General features: G+C 39.8%; 1 protein-coding gene across 2 annotated transcripts in view; it reads left to right on the forward strand.

The window, feature by feature from the left end:
* Nucleotides 1-18,849, forward strand: part of WNK3 (WNK lysine deficient protein kinase 3) — a 192,030-nt gene that overhangs the window by 82,385 nt on the left and 90,796 nt on the right. For both annotated transcript variants that reach the window (XM_011991993.1, XM_011991994.1), the window contains exons 8-10: nucleotides 1,329-1,623; nucleotides 2,858-3,051; nucleotides 3,146-3,295. In XM_011991993.1, coding sequence (XP_011847383.1) covers nucleotides 1,329-1,623; nucleotides 2,858-3,051; nucleotides 3,146-3,295 — 639 coding nt within the window. The remainder of the gene's footprint in view (nucleotides 1-1,328; nucleotides 1,624-2,857; nucleotides 3,052-3,145; nucleotides 3,296-18,849) is intronic.

Consider the following 18,849-nt stretch of genomic DNA (forward strand, 5'->3'; position numbering starts at 1 on the left):
CTCGGCCTCCCAAAGTGCTGGGATTACAGGCTTGAGCCATCGAGGCTGAGGTGAGAGGATCACTCGAGCCTGGGAGGTTGAGGCTGCATTGACCTATCATGGTACCACTGCACTCCAGCCTGGGCAACAGAGTGAGACCCTGTGTCTCAGAAACAAATCAAATAAAATAGAATTCTTCTGTGAAAACACTTACTCTATTACCTCCAGAGATGCAATATGCTCCTACTTAAAGACTTTTACAGCAGCTCATTTCAAGTTAAGTTATGTCCATTTCACACCACCCGATAGTGTGCTCATACAGGACAAAGGACCAACTTAGTCACCTGTATCTGGTGCCTAGTACTGCGCATATTGTAGACACTTAATGTTGCTGAATGAGAAAACCTTTTTAATCCTTCAAAAAACGTAATGGCAGTTCTAAATTACCTGTGATAAGACTGCATATTCTGAAACATCAAGTTTTGTTTGTTTTTGTTTAAAGCCTGAATTATTTTAACAATGCTTGGTAATACTATTGATATTTCTTATGCCAATTAGAGGCTCTGGCATTTATGTACGTCTTTGTTTAAGAGAGAATATAGAAACAGATTAACTGTTAATTTGGAATTTGGGGGCATAAAATAACTGCTAGTGAAAAAAAAAGAAAAAGTTAAAATTGGCCAGGCGTGGTGGCTCATGCTTGTAATCCTAGCACTTTGGGAGGCTGAGGCGGTGGATCACGAGGTCAGGAATTCACGACCAGCCTGGGCAACACAGTGAAACCCCGTCTCTACTAAAAATACAAAAAAATTAGCTGGGCGTGGTGGCGGGCACCTGTAATCCCAGCTACTTGGGAGGCCGAGGCAGGAGAATCACTTGAACCTGGTTCAAGTTGTGGTGAGCCGAGATCGTGCCACTGCACTCCAGCCTGGGCAACAGAGCTAGACTCTGTCTCAAAAAAAAAAAAAAAAGTTAAAATCTTAAATGTTAAAGAAGTAGTTTTACGCCGGGCGCAGTGGCTCACGCCTGTAATCCCAGCACTTTGGGAGGCCGAGACGGGCGGATCACGAGGTCAGGAGATCGAGACCATCCTGGCTAACACGGTGAAACCCCGTCTCTACTAAAAAATACAAAAAACTAGCCGGGCGTGGTGGCGGGCGCCTATAGTCCCAGCTACTCGGGAGGCTGAGGCAGGAGAATGGCGTGAACCCGGCAGGCGGAGCTTGCAGTGAGCTGAGATCCGGCCACTGCACTCCAGCCTGGGTGACAGAGCGAGACTCCGTCTCAAAAAAAAAAAAAAAAAAAAAAAAAAAAAGAAGTAGTTTTTGCTTACTGTGTTTTGTTTGTAGGTCAAGTCTGGGTTCTTCCATGAAAGTGATTCCAAAGCTGTTGCTAAATCCATTAGAGACCGGGTGACACCGATAAAGAAGACAAGAGAGAAGAAGCCTGCTGGCTGTTTGGAAGAACGCAGGGATTCTCAGTGCAAGTCTATGGGGAATGTATTCCCTCAGCCCCAGAATACAACTTTGCCCCCTGCTCCCACTCAGCAAACTGGGGCTGAATGTGAAGAAACTGAAGTTGATCAACATGTTAGACAACAACTTCTACAAAGAAAACCACAGCAGCACTGCTCCTCTGTTGCAGGTAACACAGTTACAGCTCGTAAAAGCAAACACATGTGCAATTATATTCCCTAATCTTTATTTATTTTGAAGGGCAGTGGTCAATGGCGTATTCTGTTTCTTTTCTTTTTTGTGTATTTGCTTGTCTTTAAATAGCACTTCTGTGTTTTTCAGAGCATTCTGTTATCTATCATTTTATCAGGCCTTCAGAAAACCCCCAAAATAGACAAGCCAGCTAGTTTCCTTATTTTAAAATTAAGAAGCTGTTCTATTAAGTGATTCTTCTAAGGTGCTAGTTGCAGAAGGATTATAATCTATCATGTGGTTTAGTTTGGGGTATAAATAACCTTATTATCATTTTTGAGGGTCTAACATAAATCTTTTTTTTTTTTTTTTGAGACAGGGCCTTGCTCTGTCACCCAGGCTGGAGTGCAGTGGTGCGATCATGACTCACTGCAGCCTCAACCTCCCCAGGCTCAAGTGATCCTCCCACCTCAGCCACCTGAGTAGTTGGGACTACAGGTGCATGCCACTACACCTGGCTAATTTTTGTATTTTCTTTTGGTAGAGATGGGGTTTCACCATATTGGCCAGGCTGGTCTCAAACTCCTGGGCTCAAGCCATCTGCCCGCCTCAGCCTCCCAAAGTGTTGGGTTTGTAGGCATGAGCCACCACGCCCAGCCACATAAATCTTTTAATAAAGAAAATTTAGAACTAAAGATAAAATTTATTCCTCAAGAAGGAATTTTCTAGTCTTTAAGATCCTTTGTATTTTAGAAGGGACCCTCAAGTATAACATTAACACAATTCCTCTAATTTTCTGCTGTAATGCATTTTCTTTTCCAGAAGGACACAGTATTTGCATAGTAATAACCTATTGTTCTACAAAGACAGTATTCTAGGTTATAGGAGAAAGAGAATATGACATATTTTACTGAAATCCTTATGTCAAGTGTAGATTAGTTAGGGATATATGTGACATGGCCAGCAAATGGAGTTGATTTTTGTCTGATTCTCTGTTTTTAGGTTTGCTTTACTAAGAAAATTTTAGTTATACTACAATGTCAACATTTCATTGCTTGATAAGAGTTTACATGCCGGTTTTTGATTAATGCTGTAGTGTAAATATTTTATTTGAAGCTATGTCAGGTTCTCAGAGTAAAAAAGCTGTTAAAGAAACACCATTACCTATACCACTTGGACATTTTGTGCTTCAAGTTTTCCCTTCTACCTGTTACTTATTTTCTTTGTTATAGGTGACAATTTGTCTGAGGCAGGAGCTGCATCAGTTATACATTCAGATACTTCAAGTCAGCCCAGTGTAGCCTATTCCTCAAATCAAACGATGGGCTCTCAAATGGTTTCTAACATCCCGCAGGCTGAAATAAATGTCCCAGGACAAATTTATTCATCTCAGCAACTAGTAGGACATTACCAGCAAGTTTCAGGGGTGAGGTGAACTGTTATATTTAAATATATAATCAGTGTACTTACTGTAAATGGGAAAGTTTATCTTTAATCTTTTTTTCCCCTTATTTTAACAGTTACAGAAGCAGCCAAAGCTGACTCAGCCGCAGATTTTGCCTTTGGTACAAGGTCAGTCCACTGTTTTACCTGTACATGTGCTTGGACCAACAGTTGTTTCACAACCCCAGGTTTCCCCATTAACTGTTCAGAAGGTCCCACAGATAAAGGTAAGACACATTTTAGAGGTTCTGTATTCATTTAAATAAATTTAATACTACCTAGATTTTCTGACAGGCAAAGGTTCTCTTTTATAAATTCATTATAGTTTAGAGAAAGGTCACCAAAAGCTAAAAGTTGTTTATGCTTTCCTTCACCCAAGACATTCCTCTTTTTGTGTGTGTGTGTGTGACGGAGTTTCACTCTTGCTGCCCAGGCTGGAGTGCAATGGTGCAATCTCGGCTCACTGCAACCTCCACCTCCGAGGTTCAAGCGATTCTCCTGCCTCAGCCTCCCAAGTAGCTGGGATTACAGGCATTAGCCACCATGCCCAGCTAATTTTTTGTATTTTTAGTAGAAACGGGGTTTCTCCATGTTGGTCAGGCTGGTCTCAAACTCCCGACTTCAGGTGATCCGCCTGCCTTGGCCTCCCGAAGTGCTAGGATTACAGGCATGAGCCACAGCACCTGGCCCAAGACATTCCTCTTAATGTGCCTAACATTGTGTAACTAGAATCTTGAGATACTGCTTGTATAATTGGAGAAGAAACAGAGAACTCAGTATATGTGAACAAAAGATTTATTTAGGACTGATCTCTTCCTCTTATTAATGATTATTTGTTCTTTGTATTAAACTTTTCCAACCTGATTTGAACATAGAGGGATGTATGTTGCAGTTAATTAGAAATAGTATTTCATAGATTTTCATAATTTTTAGCATGTTCATCTAAACTCTTGTTTTGGTTCATGTTTATTTCTGTAGGAGAAATAAGAAGTGTTTTTGTCTTTCAGACTCTTAAAGTCAGCATTATTCATTTCTGACAATGAGTTAACAGTCTTTGTGTGAGTTTATATATTAAGACTGTATCCTGGTTCCCTAGGTTATGGATTCTGGGTGCATGGTTGCATTTTTCTTTGCCATTACCCCATTTTCTCCCCTCACCTCCTACCATACCTTGCATTTGTCTTCCCTCTCTAGGAGTGAGATGATCTGATAGCTACTAGCTGACAGAGAGTGCCTGGTTTAGCTAGCTGCTGGTGCATCTTTTAAGAGATTAGTATATTATCAGTTCATCATCAGACTTTTAATGATTACCACCTTCTGGGGATATGAAATAAAATAAACATGATCCTTGCCCTCAAAGAGCCCAGTCTTATAGGGGAAAGCATGCATGTACTTGACAAATGCCAGATGCATTTAAAATCTGCTAGGGGTAGATTTGATTTGATATAGTTGAAGGTGCCAGATATTTGACTAGTATTTATAAGTGATATGGTGCGTATTTGTAATTGAGCTCGTGTGGGAGTTTGATTTGCCTCTTTCTAATCCTATAATGCAAAGTGTGTTGAATCAGTGTTTAAATTTAACTTAGGTTCAATTTACATAAGCATACAGGTATGTGTATTTTAAAATGTGTTCCAAAAATTTAATTATCAATGTGTTATTTGCTTATTTTAAAATAAAGCCCATAAAGTTATGAAAAAGAAAGTGAAAAATTACTTGTTATTTCTCCAGCTAGAGACAGCTCATTGTTTTTTTGTTTTGTTTTGTTTTGTTTTTTTGAGATGGAGTCTCACTCTGTCGCCCAGGATGGAGTGCAGTGGCGCGATCTCGGCTCACTGCCACCTCCGCCTCCCAGGTTCAAGCGATTCTTCTGCCTCAGCCTCCCGAGTGCTGGGACTACAGGCACGTGCCACTATGCCCGGCTAATTTTTTGTATTTTTAGTAGAGACAGGGTTTCACCGTGTTAGCCAGGATTGTCTTGATCTCCTGACCTCGTGATCCGCCCGCCTCGGCCTCCCAAAGTGCTGGGATTACAGGCGTGAGCCACCGCGCCCGGCCGACAACTTATTGTTTATGTTTGAGGTATAGCCTTTAGATTTATCTTTTTTTCTATGTACACATGTATAACTTTGTTTATATATATACGTGTATATCACATACATAACGATTTTTTGTAGCCTGCCCTTTTCACCTAATATATAGAAGCCACATAAGCAATAACTTTGATTATATGGGTCTTTTTATGAGCATGGTAACCCAAATTCTAGGAATTATTGCAGCCAATCGGTATTTATTTCTGCCAACTCTCTCCTTTCTTCCTGAGAGAGTATCTATATTCATTTTAGGAATGATACTGAAATCCTTTGAGCTTTCTCATGGGACTTCCACTGTCAGGTGTGTGACGATGTCAGATTCGGATACTCAGAATCTCTGCCAGGGTTTGAATGAGTTACACAGTAAATGCAATAAATAAGAAACCATGAGTGTTATACTGCTGTGACTGGTCTCAGCCCCTTAGTGTATTCAGTTAACTAGCATTTACTCATGGTATTGAGATTTTTATAGGACTAATGCTATACCTAGCACCTTTTTGATAATTTGCTGAAATTTTTGAAACATAGCATTATTTTCTCTATCAGTATGTCTGGGAAAGTCCCATTAAAATGGGCATAGTATATGCATTTATAATTTGAATTCTCCTTGTACCTGTAGCTGGCCTTTGGAGCAGATAGAAAAACTTTAGCCCAACCTATGACTTTAGACTTGTCAGTTACTGGAGTTCCACAACCAATCCTTTCTTTCTTTTTTTTTTTAGACAGAGTCTCGCTCTGTCACCCAGGCTGGAGTGAAGTGGTGTGATCTCAGCTCACTGCAACCTCTGCCTCCTGGGTTCAAGCAATTCTCCCACCGCAGCCTCCCGAGTAGCTGGGACTACAGGAGCACACCAGCATGCCCAGCCAATTTTTGTATTTTTAGTAGAGATGGGGTTTTGTCATGTTGGCCAGGCTGGTCTTGAACTCCTGGCCTCAAGACATCTGCCCGTCTGGGCCTCCCAAAATGTTGGGATTACAGGTGTGAGCCACCATTCCCGGCCACAACCAATTCTTTCTGCAGTTTCTCCTCAGATATTGTCTGCTTCACAGATGACTTCCCAGCATCCAACAGTTGGTCTTCAACTTGAGTGTGATCCTAGAAGTGGGAATTAGGCATTAACCAAAGCACCAGCTGCCAAACTTCTAGTTTCTTACCGGTTAATCACCCTCAAGCTTTGTTGAATCATTCTTCTGTCCAACATGTGAGCAGTGTACAGAATGCTGCTGGTACAGCTCAGCTCCCTTCTAATTCCATTGGGGGGCATTCTTCCCAAAAGATACATTCAGTATCACAGCCATACCCATTGGAAGTCTCTAACTTCAGATTCTTTAATGCCACAAAGCCAGACTGTGCATTTGAAGGAGCATTGTTTCCAAGCCTCTATTCAGCAACAGTCATTAATTTTACAACCTAAGATTTTGGCATCTCTACAGAAAAATTTTCAGCAGGATTATATTCTGCAAGAGTCTGAAGCTCTTGCAAGTCAGCAACAGCCAAAGAGTGGTATTGAAAATGTGATTCAGTCCCTGGAACAGCCTTCTTATTCTGTTCAACACACTTATCCAGGGCCACCTGCAGAATTATCATCCTTCCCATTGAAGGCTCCTGAGCAGCTGCCCTTTGTGATATGTCCCCAGGAACAAACTTCTTACTCATCACAGCCAACTTACTCAATTCAGGCTCCACTACATAAACAGCCTGTTTATTCACTGCCAGTCCTGGAGCATCCTCTTTACACTGTACAACCACCGAGATCACAGCCAGCCTATTCTATGCAGACTTCTTATCCAGTCCCAGCTGCAGTACAACCCTCATATTTGGCAAAGACTCACGTGCAGCCTGCTTATCTAGTGCAACCTCCGCTTCATTCACCTTTTCCAGACCAGGCAGCATATGTAATCCAGGCAGCTTACCTTGTGCAACCTATGGAACAGCCTGCTTATCAGGCACTGTCTCTTGAGCATGTATCTTATTTAGGACAAACTGCTTACACTATCCAGACAGCTGAACATGCAGTCTTCATAACCCAGCAGGCATATACAATAAGCCCTCCTGATAGCAAGCAAGTACACATGACAGACAAACTCTGCAGATCAGAAGTTATACTCTGTACCACCATTTGTAGCACAGACTTTTGAGCAACAAGCCTGTTTAACACAACCCCAAGGTAGTTCTTCTTCAACATTGGAACAAAGGATGTATTTAATATCAACCTTAGATACACGGACACGTTCTACTGAGCCTTTATTTAATATCCAGCTTTCAGCAACTCCATCCCAAGCAGATGTCAGTTTTGGACACCAGGAGCTAAAAGCTCAGGCCCCGTCAACTAGCATTATATCTCAGAGGGCAGTGGAAGGACAGCTTCAAAACCCTGAGCAGGTGTCCTTCATTCAGCAGGCCTCTTCACAGGCACAGATATAGCCCCCACATTTCTCAGCAGTTTTCCCAATCACATCTAGCACCAAGCCAGGTTTCTCACTTAGCTTTCATTCAGCTGCAGCAGATGACTCATTCATCTCATAGACAAGCACAGGAAACCCATCAGTTGTCTACTCAGGAAGGCCCCATAAATCAACAGCAATCTTTGTTTAGTCAACATGCTGCTGTCCAGCAGCAGGTACCTCATTCACAGGCACCTAAGCAAGTTCAGCCGTTAACCAGGTATTCCAAACACCATTACACACATGGTCCAGATTATACATCCGTTGCAAGAACAGTTGCAACTGGCAGCCCTGGAACAACAATATATAATACAGCCTTTAGAGCAGCCTCAAGTACTTCAGGCACTAGACAACAGTCAGACTTTTCCCCTACAGAAAAGCCTAGCACAATACCAGCCAGCATACATCCAGCAGCAGTCTGCTGACCAGCCGCAGTGGTAGCCATCTTACAGCTTAGCACCTGTTTCTGGGTCATCAGAGCCACAATTACAACAGCAGACCCTCTGTCAAAGCTCTGGGATAGCCCTTCCAAATCAGCAATCTTCAGTTCATCTCCTGACACTTAGCATTCTGGTAGATGCTTCCACTGCTTTTCAGAGCATTTCTATGTTACACACACAGCAGCATTTACAAGGCCAAGAAATTCCAAAGGTAAATCCTTGTGGGGGAAAATGAGGATGATTGTGATTTTTCTGTGATATTTAAGGGTCAGGATGATAGTCAACTATAATAGATACAGCACTTCAGTGGAAATCACAGTCCGTATTCCTGACTCTTTTCCTTACTTACTGGGTGACCTTGATTCAGGTCTTTTCTAAATGTTCTCATCTGTAAAGTGTAGGGATTAGACCAGATGACTACAATTAAAAAAAAAAAATTTGAGGACCTACTTAGGATATAACAGTGAATAAAATACAAAAACCCCTTCTGTCATTGAGGTTTGTTGTCTAATGGGGAAAGATTGTCAATAACCATTATAAAAAGAAAATTATATAGTACAAGGTGCTTTGGGGAAAATGTAGAGCAGGAAAAGGAGGAAAGTGGGTGGCAGTTTTAAGGAAGATGGCCATCAGAGTAGGTCTCATTGAGAAGGTAACATTTGAGCAGACACTTGAAGGAAGTGAGGGAGTCAGTAATGTATATTTCAGACAGAGGGAATAATAGGTGCAAAGGCCCTAAGGGAGAAGTTTATCTGGCATGTTTGGAAAACAGCAAGGAGGCAAGTGTAGCTTTCCAAGATCCTTTAGTCCTAAAACGTTTGGAACCTATGGTTCTCTTATTGTTCTACATTTATAATAAAGCATTTGCCTTTGTGAGATAATACTGTTGAGTGATTCTTATTGCCAAATACTATTCCAAAGACATTACATGTACATCCTCACACCAACCCTAGGAATCCCATTATTTATAAAATCTCCTCTTCATCAATAAATTATAAATTTATAATGGATTTCAGTATGTGTGTGCTGACTCCTAACAGGACTGAGCGAGAATAAATAAAGATCTTTGCAGCTGAAGTTTCTTCAGACAGGGGCATGCTATTCTGGGATTTATGATTTTAGATTAAGGGGTTTAACAAACCATTTTTTCTTCTTCCTTTTTTTTTTGTTTTTGTTTTTGTTTTCCTGCACTACACAGATGTAATTAATAAAGTATTTTGGACTTTAATGTTCATTCTGTGGGCAGATTGCATGTGTTGTATACTTTCCTTACCTAATTAAAAAGTTTTCCCCAACATCTTACTAAGAAAAATTTGAAATATACAGAATATTGGAAAAAATTGTAGCAGTGAAAAATTACTTGTTATTTCTTCAGCTAGAGACAACTTAATTGTTTTTTGTTTTGTTTTGTTTTATTTTTTTGAGATGGAGTCTCACTCTTTCGCCCAGGATGGAGTGCAGTGGCGCACCTAACACCTAAATTATACAGTTAACTTTTGCTCTATTTGCTCTATCACATACCTATTTATCCCTTTATCCCTTTATTAATCCATTTTATTTTTCTGGTGCATTTCAAAGTTTAAAGGAAGTTGCTAACATCAGTATACATCATCCATAAATACGTATCATTGACTAGAACTCAGTATTTATATTTTTTAGTTTAAATGTATATACAGTAAAATGCATAAATCATAATTCATGAGTTTCGACAAATGCTTACACCTGTGTAACCCCAACCGTTATCAAGACATAGAAGAGGTGTTGACAGCCTTTTTCTGTAAAGGTCTAGATAGTAAATATTGTAGGCTTTGCAGACTATATAATCTCTGTTGCAGCTACTCAGTTCTGCTGTTCTATGCATGAAAACAACCATAAATATGTAAACAAATAGGTGCGACTGTGTTCCAATAAACCTTTGCTCACAAAAACAGGTGATGTGCCAGATTTGGCCTGAAGCCTTGCCCACCTGATAGAGAATACTGCCATTACTCCAGAGAAAGTTCCCTCATGCCCCTTCCCAGTCAGTCTTCTCCACACCCATTAGAGTCAACCTCTGTTGATTATTTCTTGTTGTTTTTTGAGACAAGGTCTTGCTCTTTTGCAAAGGCTGGAGTGTAGTGGTGCAAACACAGCTCACTGCAGCCCTGACCTCCTGGTTCAAGCCATCCTTGCACCTCAGCCTCCCGAGTAGCTGGGACCACAGGTGTGCACCACTCCGCCTGGCTAAGTTTTTAATTTTTTTGTAGAGATGGGGTCTTGCCATGTTGTCCAGGCTGGTCTTGAACTCCTAGGCTCATAGAGTCTTCCCACGTTGGCTTCCCAAAGTGCTGGAATTACAGATGTAAGTCACCATGCCTAGCTAATTTTTTCACCATAGATTAGCTTAGCCCATTCTAGACCTTCATATAAATGGAACAATATAATATATATTCTTGTGTAAGGCTTCTGTCATTCAACATGTTTTTGAGATTGATCCATGTTGTGTATGTATCAGTAGCTCTTTTTTTTTTTTCTTTGAGATGGAGTTTCGCTCTTGTTGCCCAGGCTGGAGTGCAATGGCGCGATCTCGGCTCATCGCAACCTCTGCCTCCCGGGTTCAAGTGATTCTCCTGCCTCAGCCTCCCGAGTAGCTGTGGTTACAGTCTTGCACCACCACGCCCAGCTAATTTTGTATTTTTAGTAGAGACGGGGTTTCTCCACGTTGGTCAGGCTGGTCTGGAACTCCTGACCTCAGGTGATCCGCCCAGCCAGCTCTTTCTTTTTTTTAACTGCAGGATAATATTCCATTTTATGAATATACCAAATTTGTTTATCTATTTTACTATTCACAAACAGCTAAATGATTTCTAGTTTTGGGTTATTGTGAATAAAGCTGCAACGAACATCCCTATATAAGTTTTTTTTTTTGTAAACATGTTTTCATTTCTCTTGAATTATACCTAGAAGTAGAATTGCTGGGTCATAGAATAAGTGTTTAACTTTTTAAGAAATTGGAAGTTTTCCAAATTGGCTGCACTAACACCAGCAATGTATGAGAGCTCCACACCCTCACCAGCATTTTTAATTTTAGTTATTCTAGCTTCTGTATAGTGGTATCTCATCGTGGTTTTAATCGGTATTTCCCTGATGACTATAATGTTGAGTACCTTTTCATGTATTTGTTGGCCTTTGTATATCTTTCTTTGTGAAGTGCCTGTTCAAGTCATTTGCCCATTTTATTTGCCCTTTTTATTATGGACTTACAGAAATTCTTTATATATTCTGGATTATACAAGTCCCTTCTCAGATACATGTTTTATAAATATATTCTCCAGTCTGTATATTGCCATTCATTTTTGTAATGGTCTCATTTAATGAGACAAAGTATTTAATTTTGATGAAGTCTGATTCATCAAAGTTTTTCTATTGTAGTTACCACTTTCTGTGGCCCATGAAACCTTTGCCTACACCCAAGTTACAAGGAAACTTTCATATGGTTTATAGTTTTATGTTTAAGTCCATGGTTCATCTTGAATTAATTTTTATGAATGCTGTGAAGTAAGGGGTCAAGGTTCTTTTTTCTTTCCTCTAGGAATATCCTAACAGCTTCATCTGTTGAAAAGACTTCCCTTTCTCCACATCTCTACCAACACTTGTTATCTGTCTTTTTTATTGTAGACATCCTGGTGGGTGTGATGTGGTATCTCATTGTGGTTTTGATTTGCATTTTTCTGAAGACTAATATTATTGAGCATCTTTTTATATGCGTATAGGTCCTTCATGTATCTTCTTTTATTGTCTTTGGAGAAATATCTATTGAAATCCTTTGCCCAGTTTTTGTTTTATTATTTTATTTTTTGTAGAGTTGAGGTCTCGCCATATTGCCCTGGCTGGTTTTGAACTCCTGGTCTCAAGCAGTCCTCCCACCTTGGCCTCCCAAAGTGCCAGGATTACAGGCATGAGCCACTGCGCCTAACCCTTTTACCCAGTTTTTAATTGGGTATCTTTTTGTCTTTTTATTGTTGAGTTATGAGTTCTTTATATATTCTGGATACTTAGACCATTATCAGATGTATGATTTACAAATATTTTCTTCCATTCTGTGCGTTGTCTTTTCACATTCTTGATGGTGTCCTTTGTGGCATAATTTTTTTTTTAAATTTGATAAAGTCCAATTTCTCAATGTTTTCTTTGGTTACTTTGTGCTTTTTGTGTCATATCTAAGAAACTATTGCTTAATCCAAGGTCATAAAGATTTTCTCCTATATTTTCTTCTAAGAGTTTTAAATTTTAGCTCTTAAATTTGGATCTTTGATCCATTTTGAGTTAATTTTTGTATATAGTTTGAGGTAGGGGTCCAATTTCATTCTTTCCACGTGAACATCCAGTTTTTCTAGTGCCATTTATTCAAAAGACTATTCGCCCATTGAATAGCCTTGGCACCCTTGTTGACAATAAATTCACCATAAAAATATGAGTCTTCCAACTTAGTTTTCCTTTCTCAAGGTTATTTTGGTTCCTCTGAGTCCTTTGCATTTCCACATGAATTTTAGGATCAGCTTGTCAAGTTGGGTCCAAAAAGCCAGCTGGGATTTTGATAGGCATTGTGTTAACTTTGTATATTGCTTGGGTAGTATTGTCTCTTAATAATATGAAGTCTTCGAGTCCAAGAACATGGATGTCCTTTCATTAAATTAGGTGTTCTTTAAGTGTTGGCAAAGGTGTGGAGAAAAGGGAACCCTTGTACACTGTTGATGGGAATGTAAATTGGTGTAGCCATTATGGAAAACGGTATGAGGCCAGGTGCAGTGACTCACACCTGTGATCCCAATGCTTTGGGAGGCTGAGGCACGAGGATCACTTTAGCCCAGGAGTTCAAGACCAACCTGGACAACATAGTGAGACCTCCTTGTCTCTACAAAAAAATTTAAAAATTAGCTAGGTGTGGTGGCATGTATCCCATAGTCCCAGCTACTCTGGAGGCTGAGGCAGAAGGATCCCTTGAACCCAGGAGGTCAAGGCTGCAGTGAGCCCTGATTGCACCACTGCACTCCAGCCTGGGCAACAGAGCAAGACCCTGTCTCAAAAACAAACAAAAACAGTATGAAAGTTCCTCAAAAAATTAAAAAAAAACAAAAACAAAAACAAAAAACCTACCTTACAATCCAGCCATTCCACTTCTGGGCATATATCCAAACGAAAAGAAATCAGTATCTTGGCATACCTGCACCCTCGTGTTCATTGCAGCTTTATTCACAATAGCCAAGATATGGAAACAGCTTAAGTGTTGACAGATGAATGGATAACAAAAATGTGGTGTGTGTGCATATATGTGTATGTGTATATATATGTATATCAAGAAGGAAATTCAGGAAATCAGCCACTGAAAAAGAAGGAAATCCTGCTATTTGTGACAACATGGATGAACCAGGAGGACATTATACTAAGTGAAGCCAGATACATAAAGATACTGTATGATCTTACTTATATGTGGAATCTATAAATATCAAACTCATAGAAGCAGAGAATAGAACAGTAGTTGCCAAGGTCTGAGGAGTAGGAGAAATGGAGAGACTTGGTTAAAGGGTATAAACTTTTACTTATAAGATGAATAAGTTCTAGGGATGCAACATATTGTTTACTTGAATTTTTTTTTTTTTTTTGAGTCAGTGTCTCACTCTGTTCTTCAGGCTGGAGTGCAGGGGTGCAGTCTCGGCTCATACAACCTCTGCCTCCTGGGTTCAAGTGATTCTCATGCCTGAGCCTCCCAGGTAGCTGAGACTACAGGCGTATGCCACCATACCCAGCTAATTTTTGTATTTTTAGTAGAGACGGGGTTTCGCCATGTTGTCCAGACTGGTCTCGAACTCCTGGCCTCAAGTGATCCGCCCACTTCAGCCTACCAAAGTGCTGGGATTACAGGCGTGAGCCACTGTGCCCAGCCTTAAAAGAGATCTTAAGTATCCTCACCACACATACATGTACAAAGGGTAACTTTGTGTTGTGGTTGATATGTTAATTTTATTGTGGTGATCATTTCACAGTGTAGATGTATAGCAAATCATCACATTGTACATCTTGAATATATACAGTTTTTATTTGTCAATTATACCTCAATAAAGCTGGGGAAAAATAGTTGGTTTTTAATTTCAGCGGTATTTTGTAGTTCTCAGCAAGCAAATCTTTTTTTTTTTTTTTTTTTCAACTTTTAGAATCAGGGAATACGTGTGCAGGATTGTCACAGAGGTATATTGCATGATGCTGAGGTCTGGGGTATGACTGAACTCATTACTCAGATGTGGAGCATGATACCCAATGGTTAGTTTTTCAGCTTTTTTCCCCATCCCTTTCTCTACCCTCTATTAGTCCCCAGTGTTTACTCTTTTCATCTTTATGTCCACATGTACCCAGTGTTTAGCTCCCACTTATATGTGAGAACATGTGATATTTGGCTTTCTGTTTCTGTGTTAGTTTGCCTAGGATAGCTACATCCTTGTTGCTGCAAAGGACATGATTTCATTCTTTTTTATGGCTGCATAATGTTCCACAAGTCTTTACAATTCCTTGTAAAGTTTTTTCCTAAGTTATTATTTTTGTTGTTGTTATAAATGGAATTGTTTTCTTAATTTCCATTTTGGATTGTTAATTGCTAAGGCATACAAATACAACTGATTTTTGTGAGTTGCTCTTATATCCTATAATTTTGCTAAATTTGTTTATCAGCTCTAATAGTTTTTTTGTAGATTCTAGATTCTATAGGAATTTCTATAATAAGATCATGTCATCTGGGAATAGAGATAGTTTTAATTTTGCTTTCCAATTTAGATTTTTTTTTTTTTTTTTTTTTTTTTTTTTGAGACATAGTCTTACTCTGTCACCCAGGCTGGAGTGCAGTGGTGCAATCTTGGCTCTCTGCAATCTCCGCCCCCCGAGTTCAAGCAATTCTCCTGCCTTAGCCTCCCGAGTAGCTGGGATTACAGTTGCCTGCCACCGTGCCCAGCTAATTTTTGTATTTTTAGGAGAGACAGGGTTTCACCATCTTGGCCAGGCTGGTCTTGAACTTCTGACCTCCTGATCCACCCGCCTCGGTCTCCGGAAGTGCTGGGATTACAGGTGTGAGCTACCACGCCCGGCCTAGATGTTTGTTTTTTAAAAAATTGTTCTTGCTGGAACTTCTAGTATAATGTTGAGTAGGAGTTGAGAGCAAATATCCTACTTTTCCTAATCTTAGTGAGAAAATTTTCAGTCTTTCACCCATTAAGTATGATGTTATCTGTGTGTCTTTTTACTTTTAAAGAACTTTATTCAGGCTTAGTTTATGTACAGTAAACTGCATGTATTTATAGTGTACAGTTAAATCAGTTGACAGATATATGCCATAATCAAGATACAGAACATTTCCAGAACACCCAAAAGTTTCTTGTGTCCCTTTTCAGTATTTGTATGTGTGTGTTTACTCTAGGGATTTTAATTTACATTCTAAATTCTTCACAGTTTTTACATAGATTTAATATATCATAAAATGTAAGGACCATGCAACTATTTATTTCCTGCAGGCTTTAAGCTATAATTATTTTTGTTTATTTGTTTGTTGAGGTAGGGTGTCCTTCTGTAGCCCAGGCAGGAGTACAGTGGTTCAGTCACAGCTCACTGTAGCCTCGACCTCCCAGGTCCAGGCAATCCTCCCACCTCAGCCTCCCAAGTAGTTGAGACCATAGGCATGCACCACCATACCTGGCTAATTTTTTTTATCTGGATAGAGATGGGTCTCCCTGTGTTACCCAGGCTGGTTATAATTGTTATATATATTACATCTACATACATTATAAGCTGCACAATGCAATGTTATAGATTTTGCCTTATATAAACATATGCCTTTTCCAAGAAATTACGAAGAGAAAAAGTTTTAAATTTTGATGAGGTCCAGTTTTTTCTTTTCTTTTTTTTTTTGTTTTGGATTGTGCTTTTTGTGTGAAGTCTAAGAATTCTTTGCCTAGCCTTAGAACTGGAGATATTCTTCTACTTTTACATTTTTCATTTCAGTGTGTGATCTATGTTAATTAATTAATTTATTTATTTTATTTTATTTATTTATTTATTTTTTGAGATGGAGTTTCGCTCTTGTCGCCCAGGCTAGAATGCCGTGGCGCGATCTTGGCTCACTGCAACCTCTGCCTCCCTAGTTCAAGTGATTCTCCTGCCTCAGCCTCCCAAGTAGCTAGGATTACAAGCGCTCACCACCACCGCTGGCTGATTTTTGTATTTTTAGTAGAGACATGGTTTCACCATGTTGGCCAGGCTGGTCTCAAACTCCTGACCTCAGGTGATCCACCCGCCTTAGCCTCCCAGAGTGCTGGGATTACAGGCATGAGCCACCATGCCCAGCCTATGTTAATGTTTTTTAAATTAGAGGCATTCACACAGTAATATGTTAATCTTGTATATGGTTTTGAGATTTAGATTCAGGGTTTTTTTGGGGGGGAGGGAGGTTCCCTGTAGATGTTTAATTGCTGTAGCATCATTGAAAAGACTGCTTGTCTTCCATTCAATTGCTTTTATATTTCTGTCAAAAATCAGTTTGGCATATTTGTGTGGGTCTTTTCTTCTGGGTTCTCTATTCTGTTTAATTCATTTATGTTTTAAGTTGGTTTTTTTTTTTTTTTATAGCTCTTCTGGATTTCTATTTTTCCATATAAATTTTAGAATTATCTAGTCTATGTCCACAGAAAACCTTGCTGGGATTTTGATAGTAATTGTATTAGTCCTATATATGAATTTGGGGAAAATTGACGTCTTTACTATGTTGGGCCTTCAAGTTCAGGAACATGATATGTCTCTTCATTTATTTAGGTCTTCTTTGATTTCTTTCATCAGCATTTTGTAATTTTCAGCATACAAATCCTAAGGCTCTTTTGCTAAGTTTGTGCCTAAGTATTTGGTTTAATTTTGAAGGGTTATAAATAATTGTGCTTTTTTGTTGTTGTTGTTGTTCGAGGCAGAGTCTCACTCTGTCACCTAGGCTGGAGTTCAGTGGCGTGATCTCAGCTCACTGCAGCCTCTACTTCCCAGGCTCCAGCAATCCTCCCACCACAGCCTCCCAAAGTAGCTGGGACTACAGGCGCGTGCCACCATGCCTGGCTAATTTTTGTACTTTTAGTGGAGATGAGGTTTCGCCATGTTGCCCAGGCTGATGTTGAATTCCCGGGCTCAAGCGATCCACCTGCCTCAGCCTCCCAAAGTACTAGGATTACAAGTGTGAGCCACTGCACCTGGCTAATATTGTAGTTTTTAATGTCGGTTTTCACATGTTCCTTGTTTGAGTATAGAAATGTGATTGTGTGTGTTGATCTTGAATTCAAAGACCTTGTTGAACTTATTTGTCCTAGGAGGATATATTTTTTTGTTTTTTTGTTTTTGGTAGAATCCTTGGAAATTTTTTTAAATGTAGAAAATCATGGCCGGGCGCGTTGGCTCATGCCTGAAATCCCAGCACTTTGGGAGACTGAAGCAGGCGGATCATGAGGTCGAGAGATTGAGACTATCCTGTCCAACACGGTGAAACCCCATCTCTACTAAAAATACAAAAATTAGCTGGGCGTGATGGCACACTCCTGTAGTCCCAGCTACTTGGGAGGCTGAGGCAGGAGAATCCCTTGAACCCAGGAGGCGGAGGTTGCAGTGAGCCAAGATCGTGCCACTGCACTCCAGCCTGGCGATAGAGCGAGACTCTGTCTTAAAAAAAAAAGAAAATCATATAATCTCCTAAAATAGAGAGAGTGTGATCTCTCCCTTTCTAGTCTGTATGCTTTTTATTTCTTATTTTCCCTTTATTGTGCTGGCTAGAATTTCCAGTACTGTACTGGAATAAGAGTGGTGAGAATGTACTGTCTTGAATAAGAGTGGTGAGAATGAACTCCTTTGCTTTGTTCCGAGTCTTACGGGGAACAAGTCTTTCACCATTAGTATGATATGAGCTACAGATTTTTTATAGATGCTCTTTATCCAGTTGAGGTAGTTACCCTCTATTACCTGACTCACTGAGAATTTTTATTATGAATTAGTGTTGGCCGGGTGCGGTAGCTAACACCTATAATCCCAGCACTTTGGGAGGCTGAGACAGGTGGATCACCTGAGATCAGGAGTTCAAGAACAGCCTCACCAACATGGCAAAACCCTATCTCGACTAAAATACAAAAATTAGACAGGCGTGGTAGTGGGTGCCTGTAATCCCAGCCACTCGGGAGGTTGAGGCAGGGAGAATTGCTTGAACCCAGGAGGTGGAGGTTGTAGTGAGCTGAGATCGTGCCACTGTACTCCAGCCTGGGTGACAGAGCAAGACTCCATCTCAAAAATAAATAAATAAAATAAATGTTGCCTTTTTCAGATGTTTCTTCTGTGTTAATGATATGATCATATGGGGTTTTTTTTTGTTTTTGTTTTTGTTTTACTTGTTGATATATAGTGGATGACATGGATTTCAAATATTGAAACAGCCTTATGTCCTTGGAATAAACTCATTTGGTCATGGCATATGATTCTTTGCATACATTGTTTGATTCACTTTACTAATACTTTGTTGAAGATTTTTGAATCTTAAGTTCATGACAGATACTGATTTGTAGTTCAGTTTTATGTCTTTGCTAATTTTGTATCTAGAGGTGTTATCAATTGCTGAAAGTAAGGTGTTGAAGTTTCTAAGTATAATTGTAGATACATGTGTTTTTCCTTTTAACGAAGTAATTTGGTTTTTTTGTTTGTTTTTGAGACAGAGTCTCGCTCAGTCACCCAGGCTGGAGTGCAGTGGCACAGTCTTGGCTCACTGCA

The sequence above is a fragment of the Mandrillus leucophaeus genome, unplaced genomic scaffold, assembly GCF_000951045.1.
Source record: "Mandrillus leucophaeus isolate KB7577 unplaced genomic scaffold, Mleu.le_1.0 Scaffold400, whole genome shotgun sequence".
Taxonomy (NCBI): Eukaryota; Metazoa; Chordata; class Mammalia; order Primates; family Cercopithecidae; genus Mandrillus; species Mandrillus leucophaeus.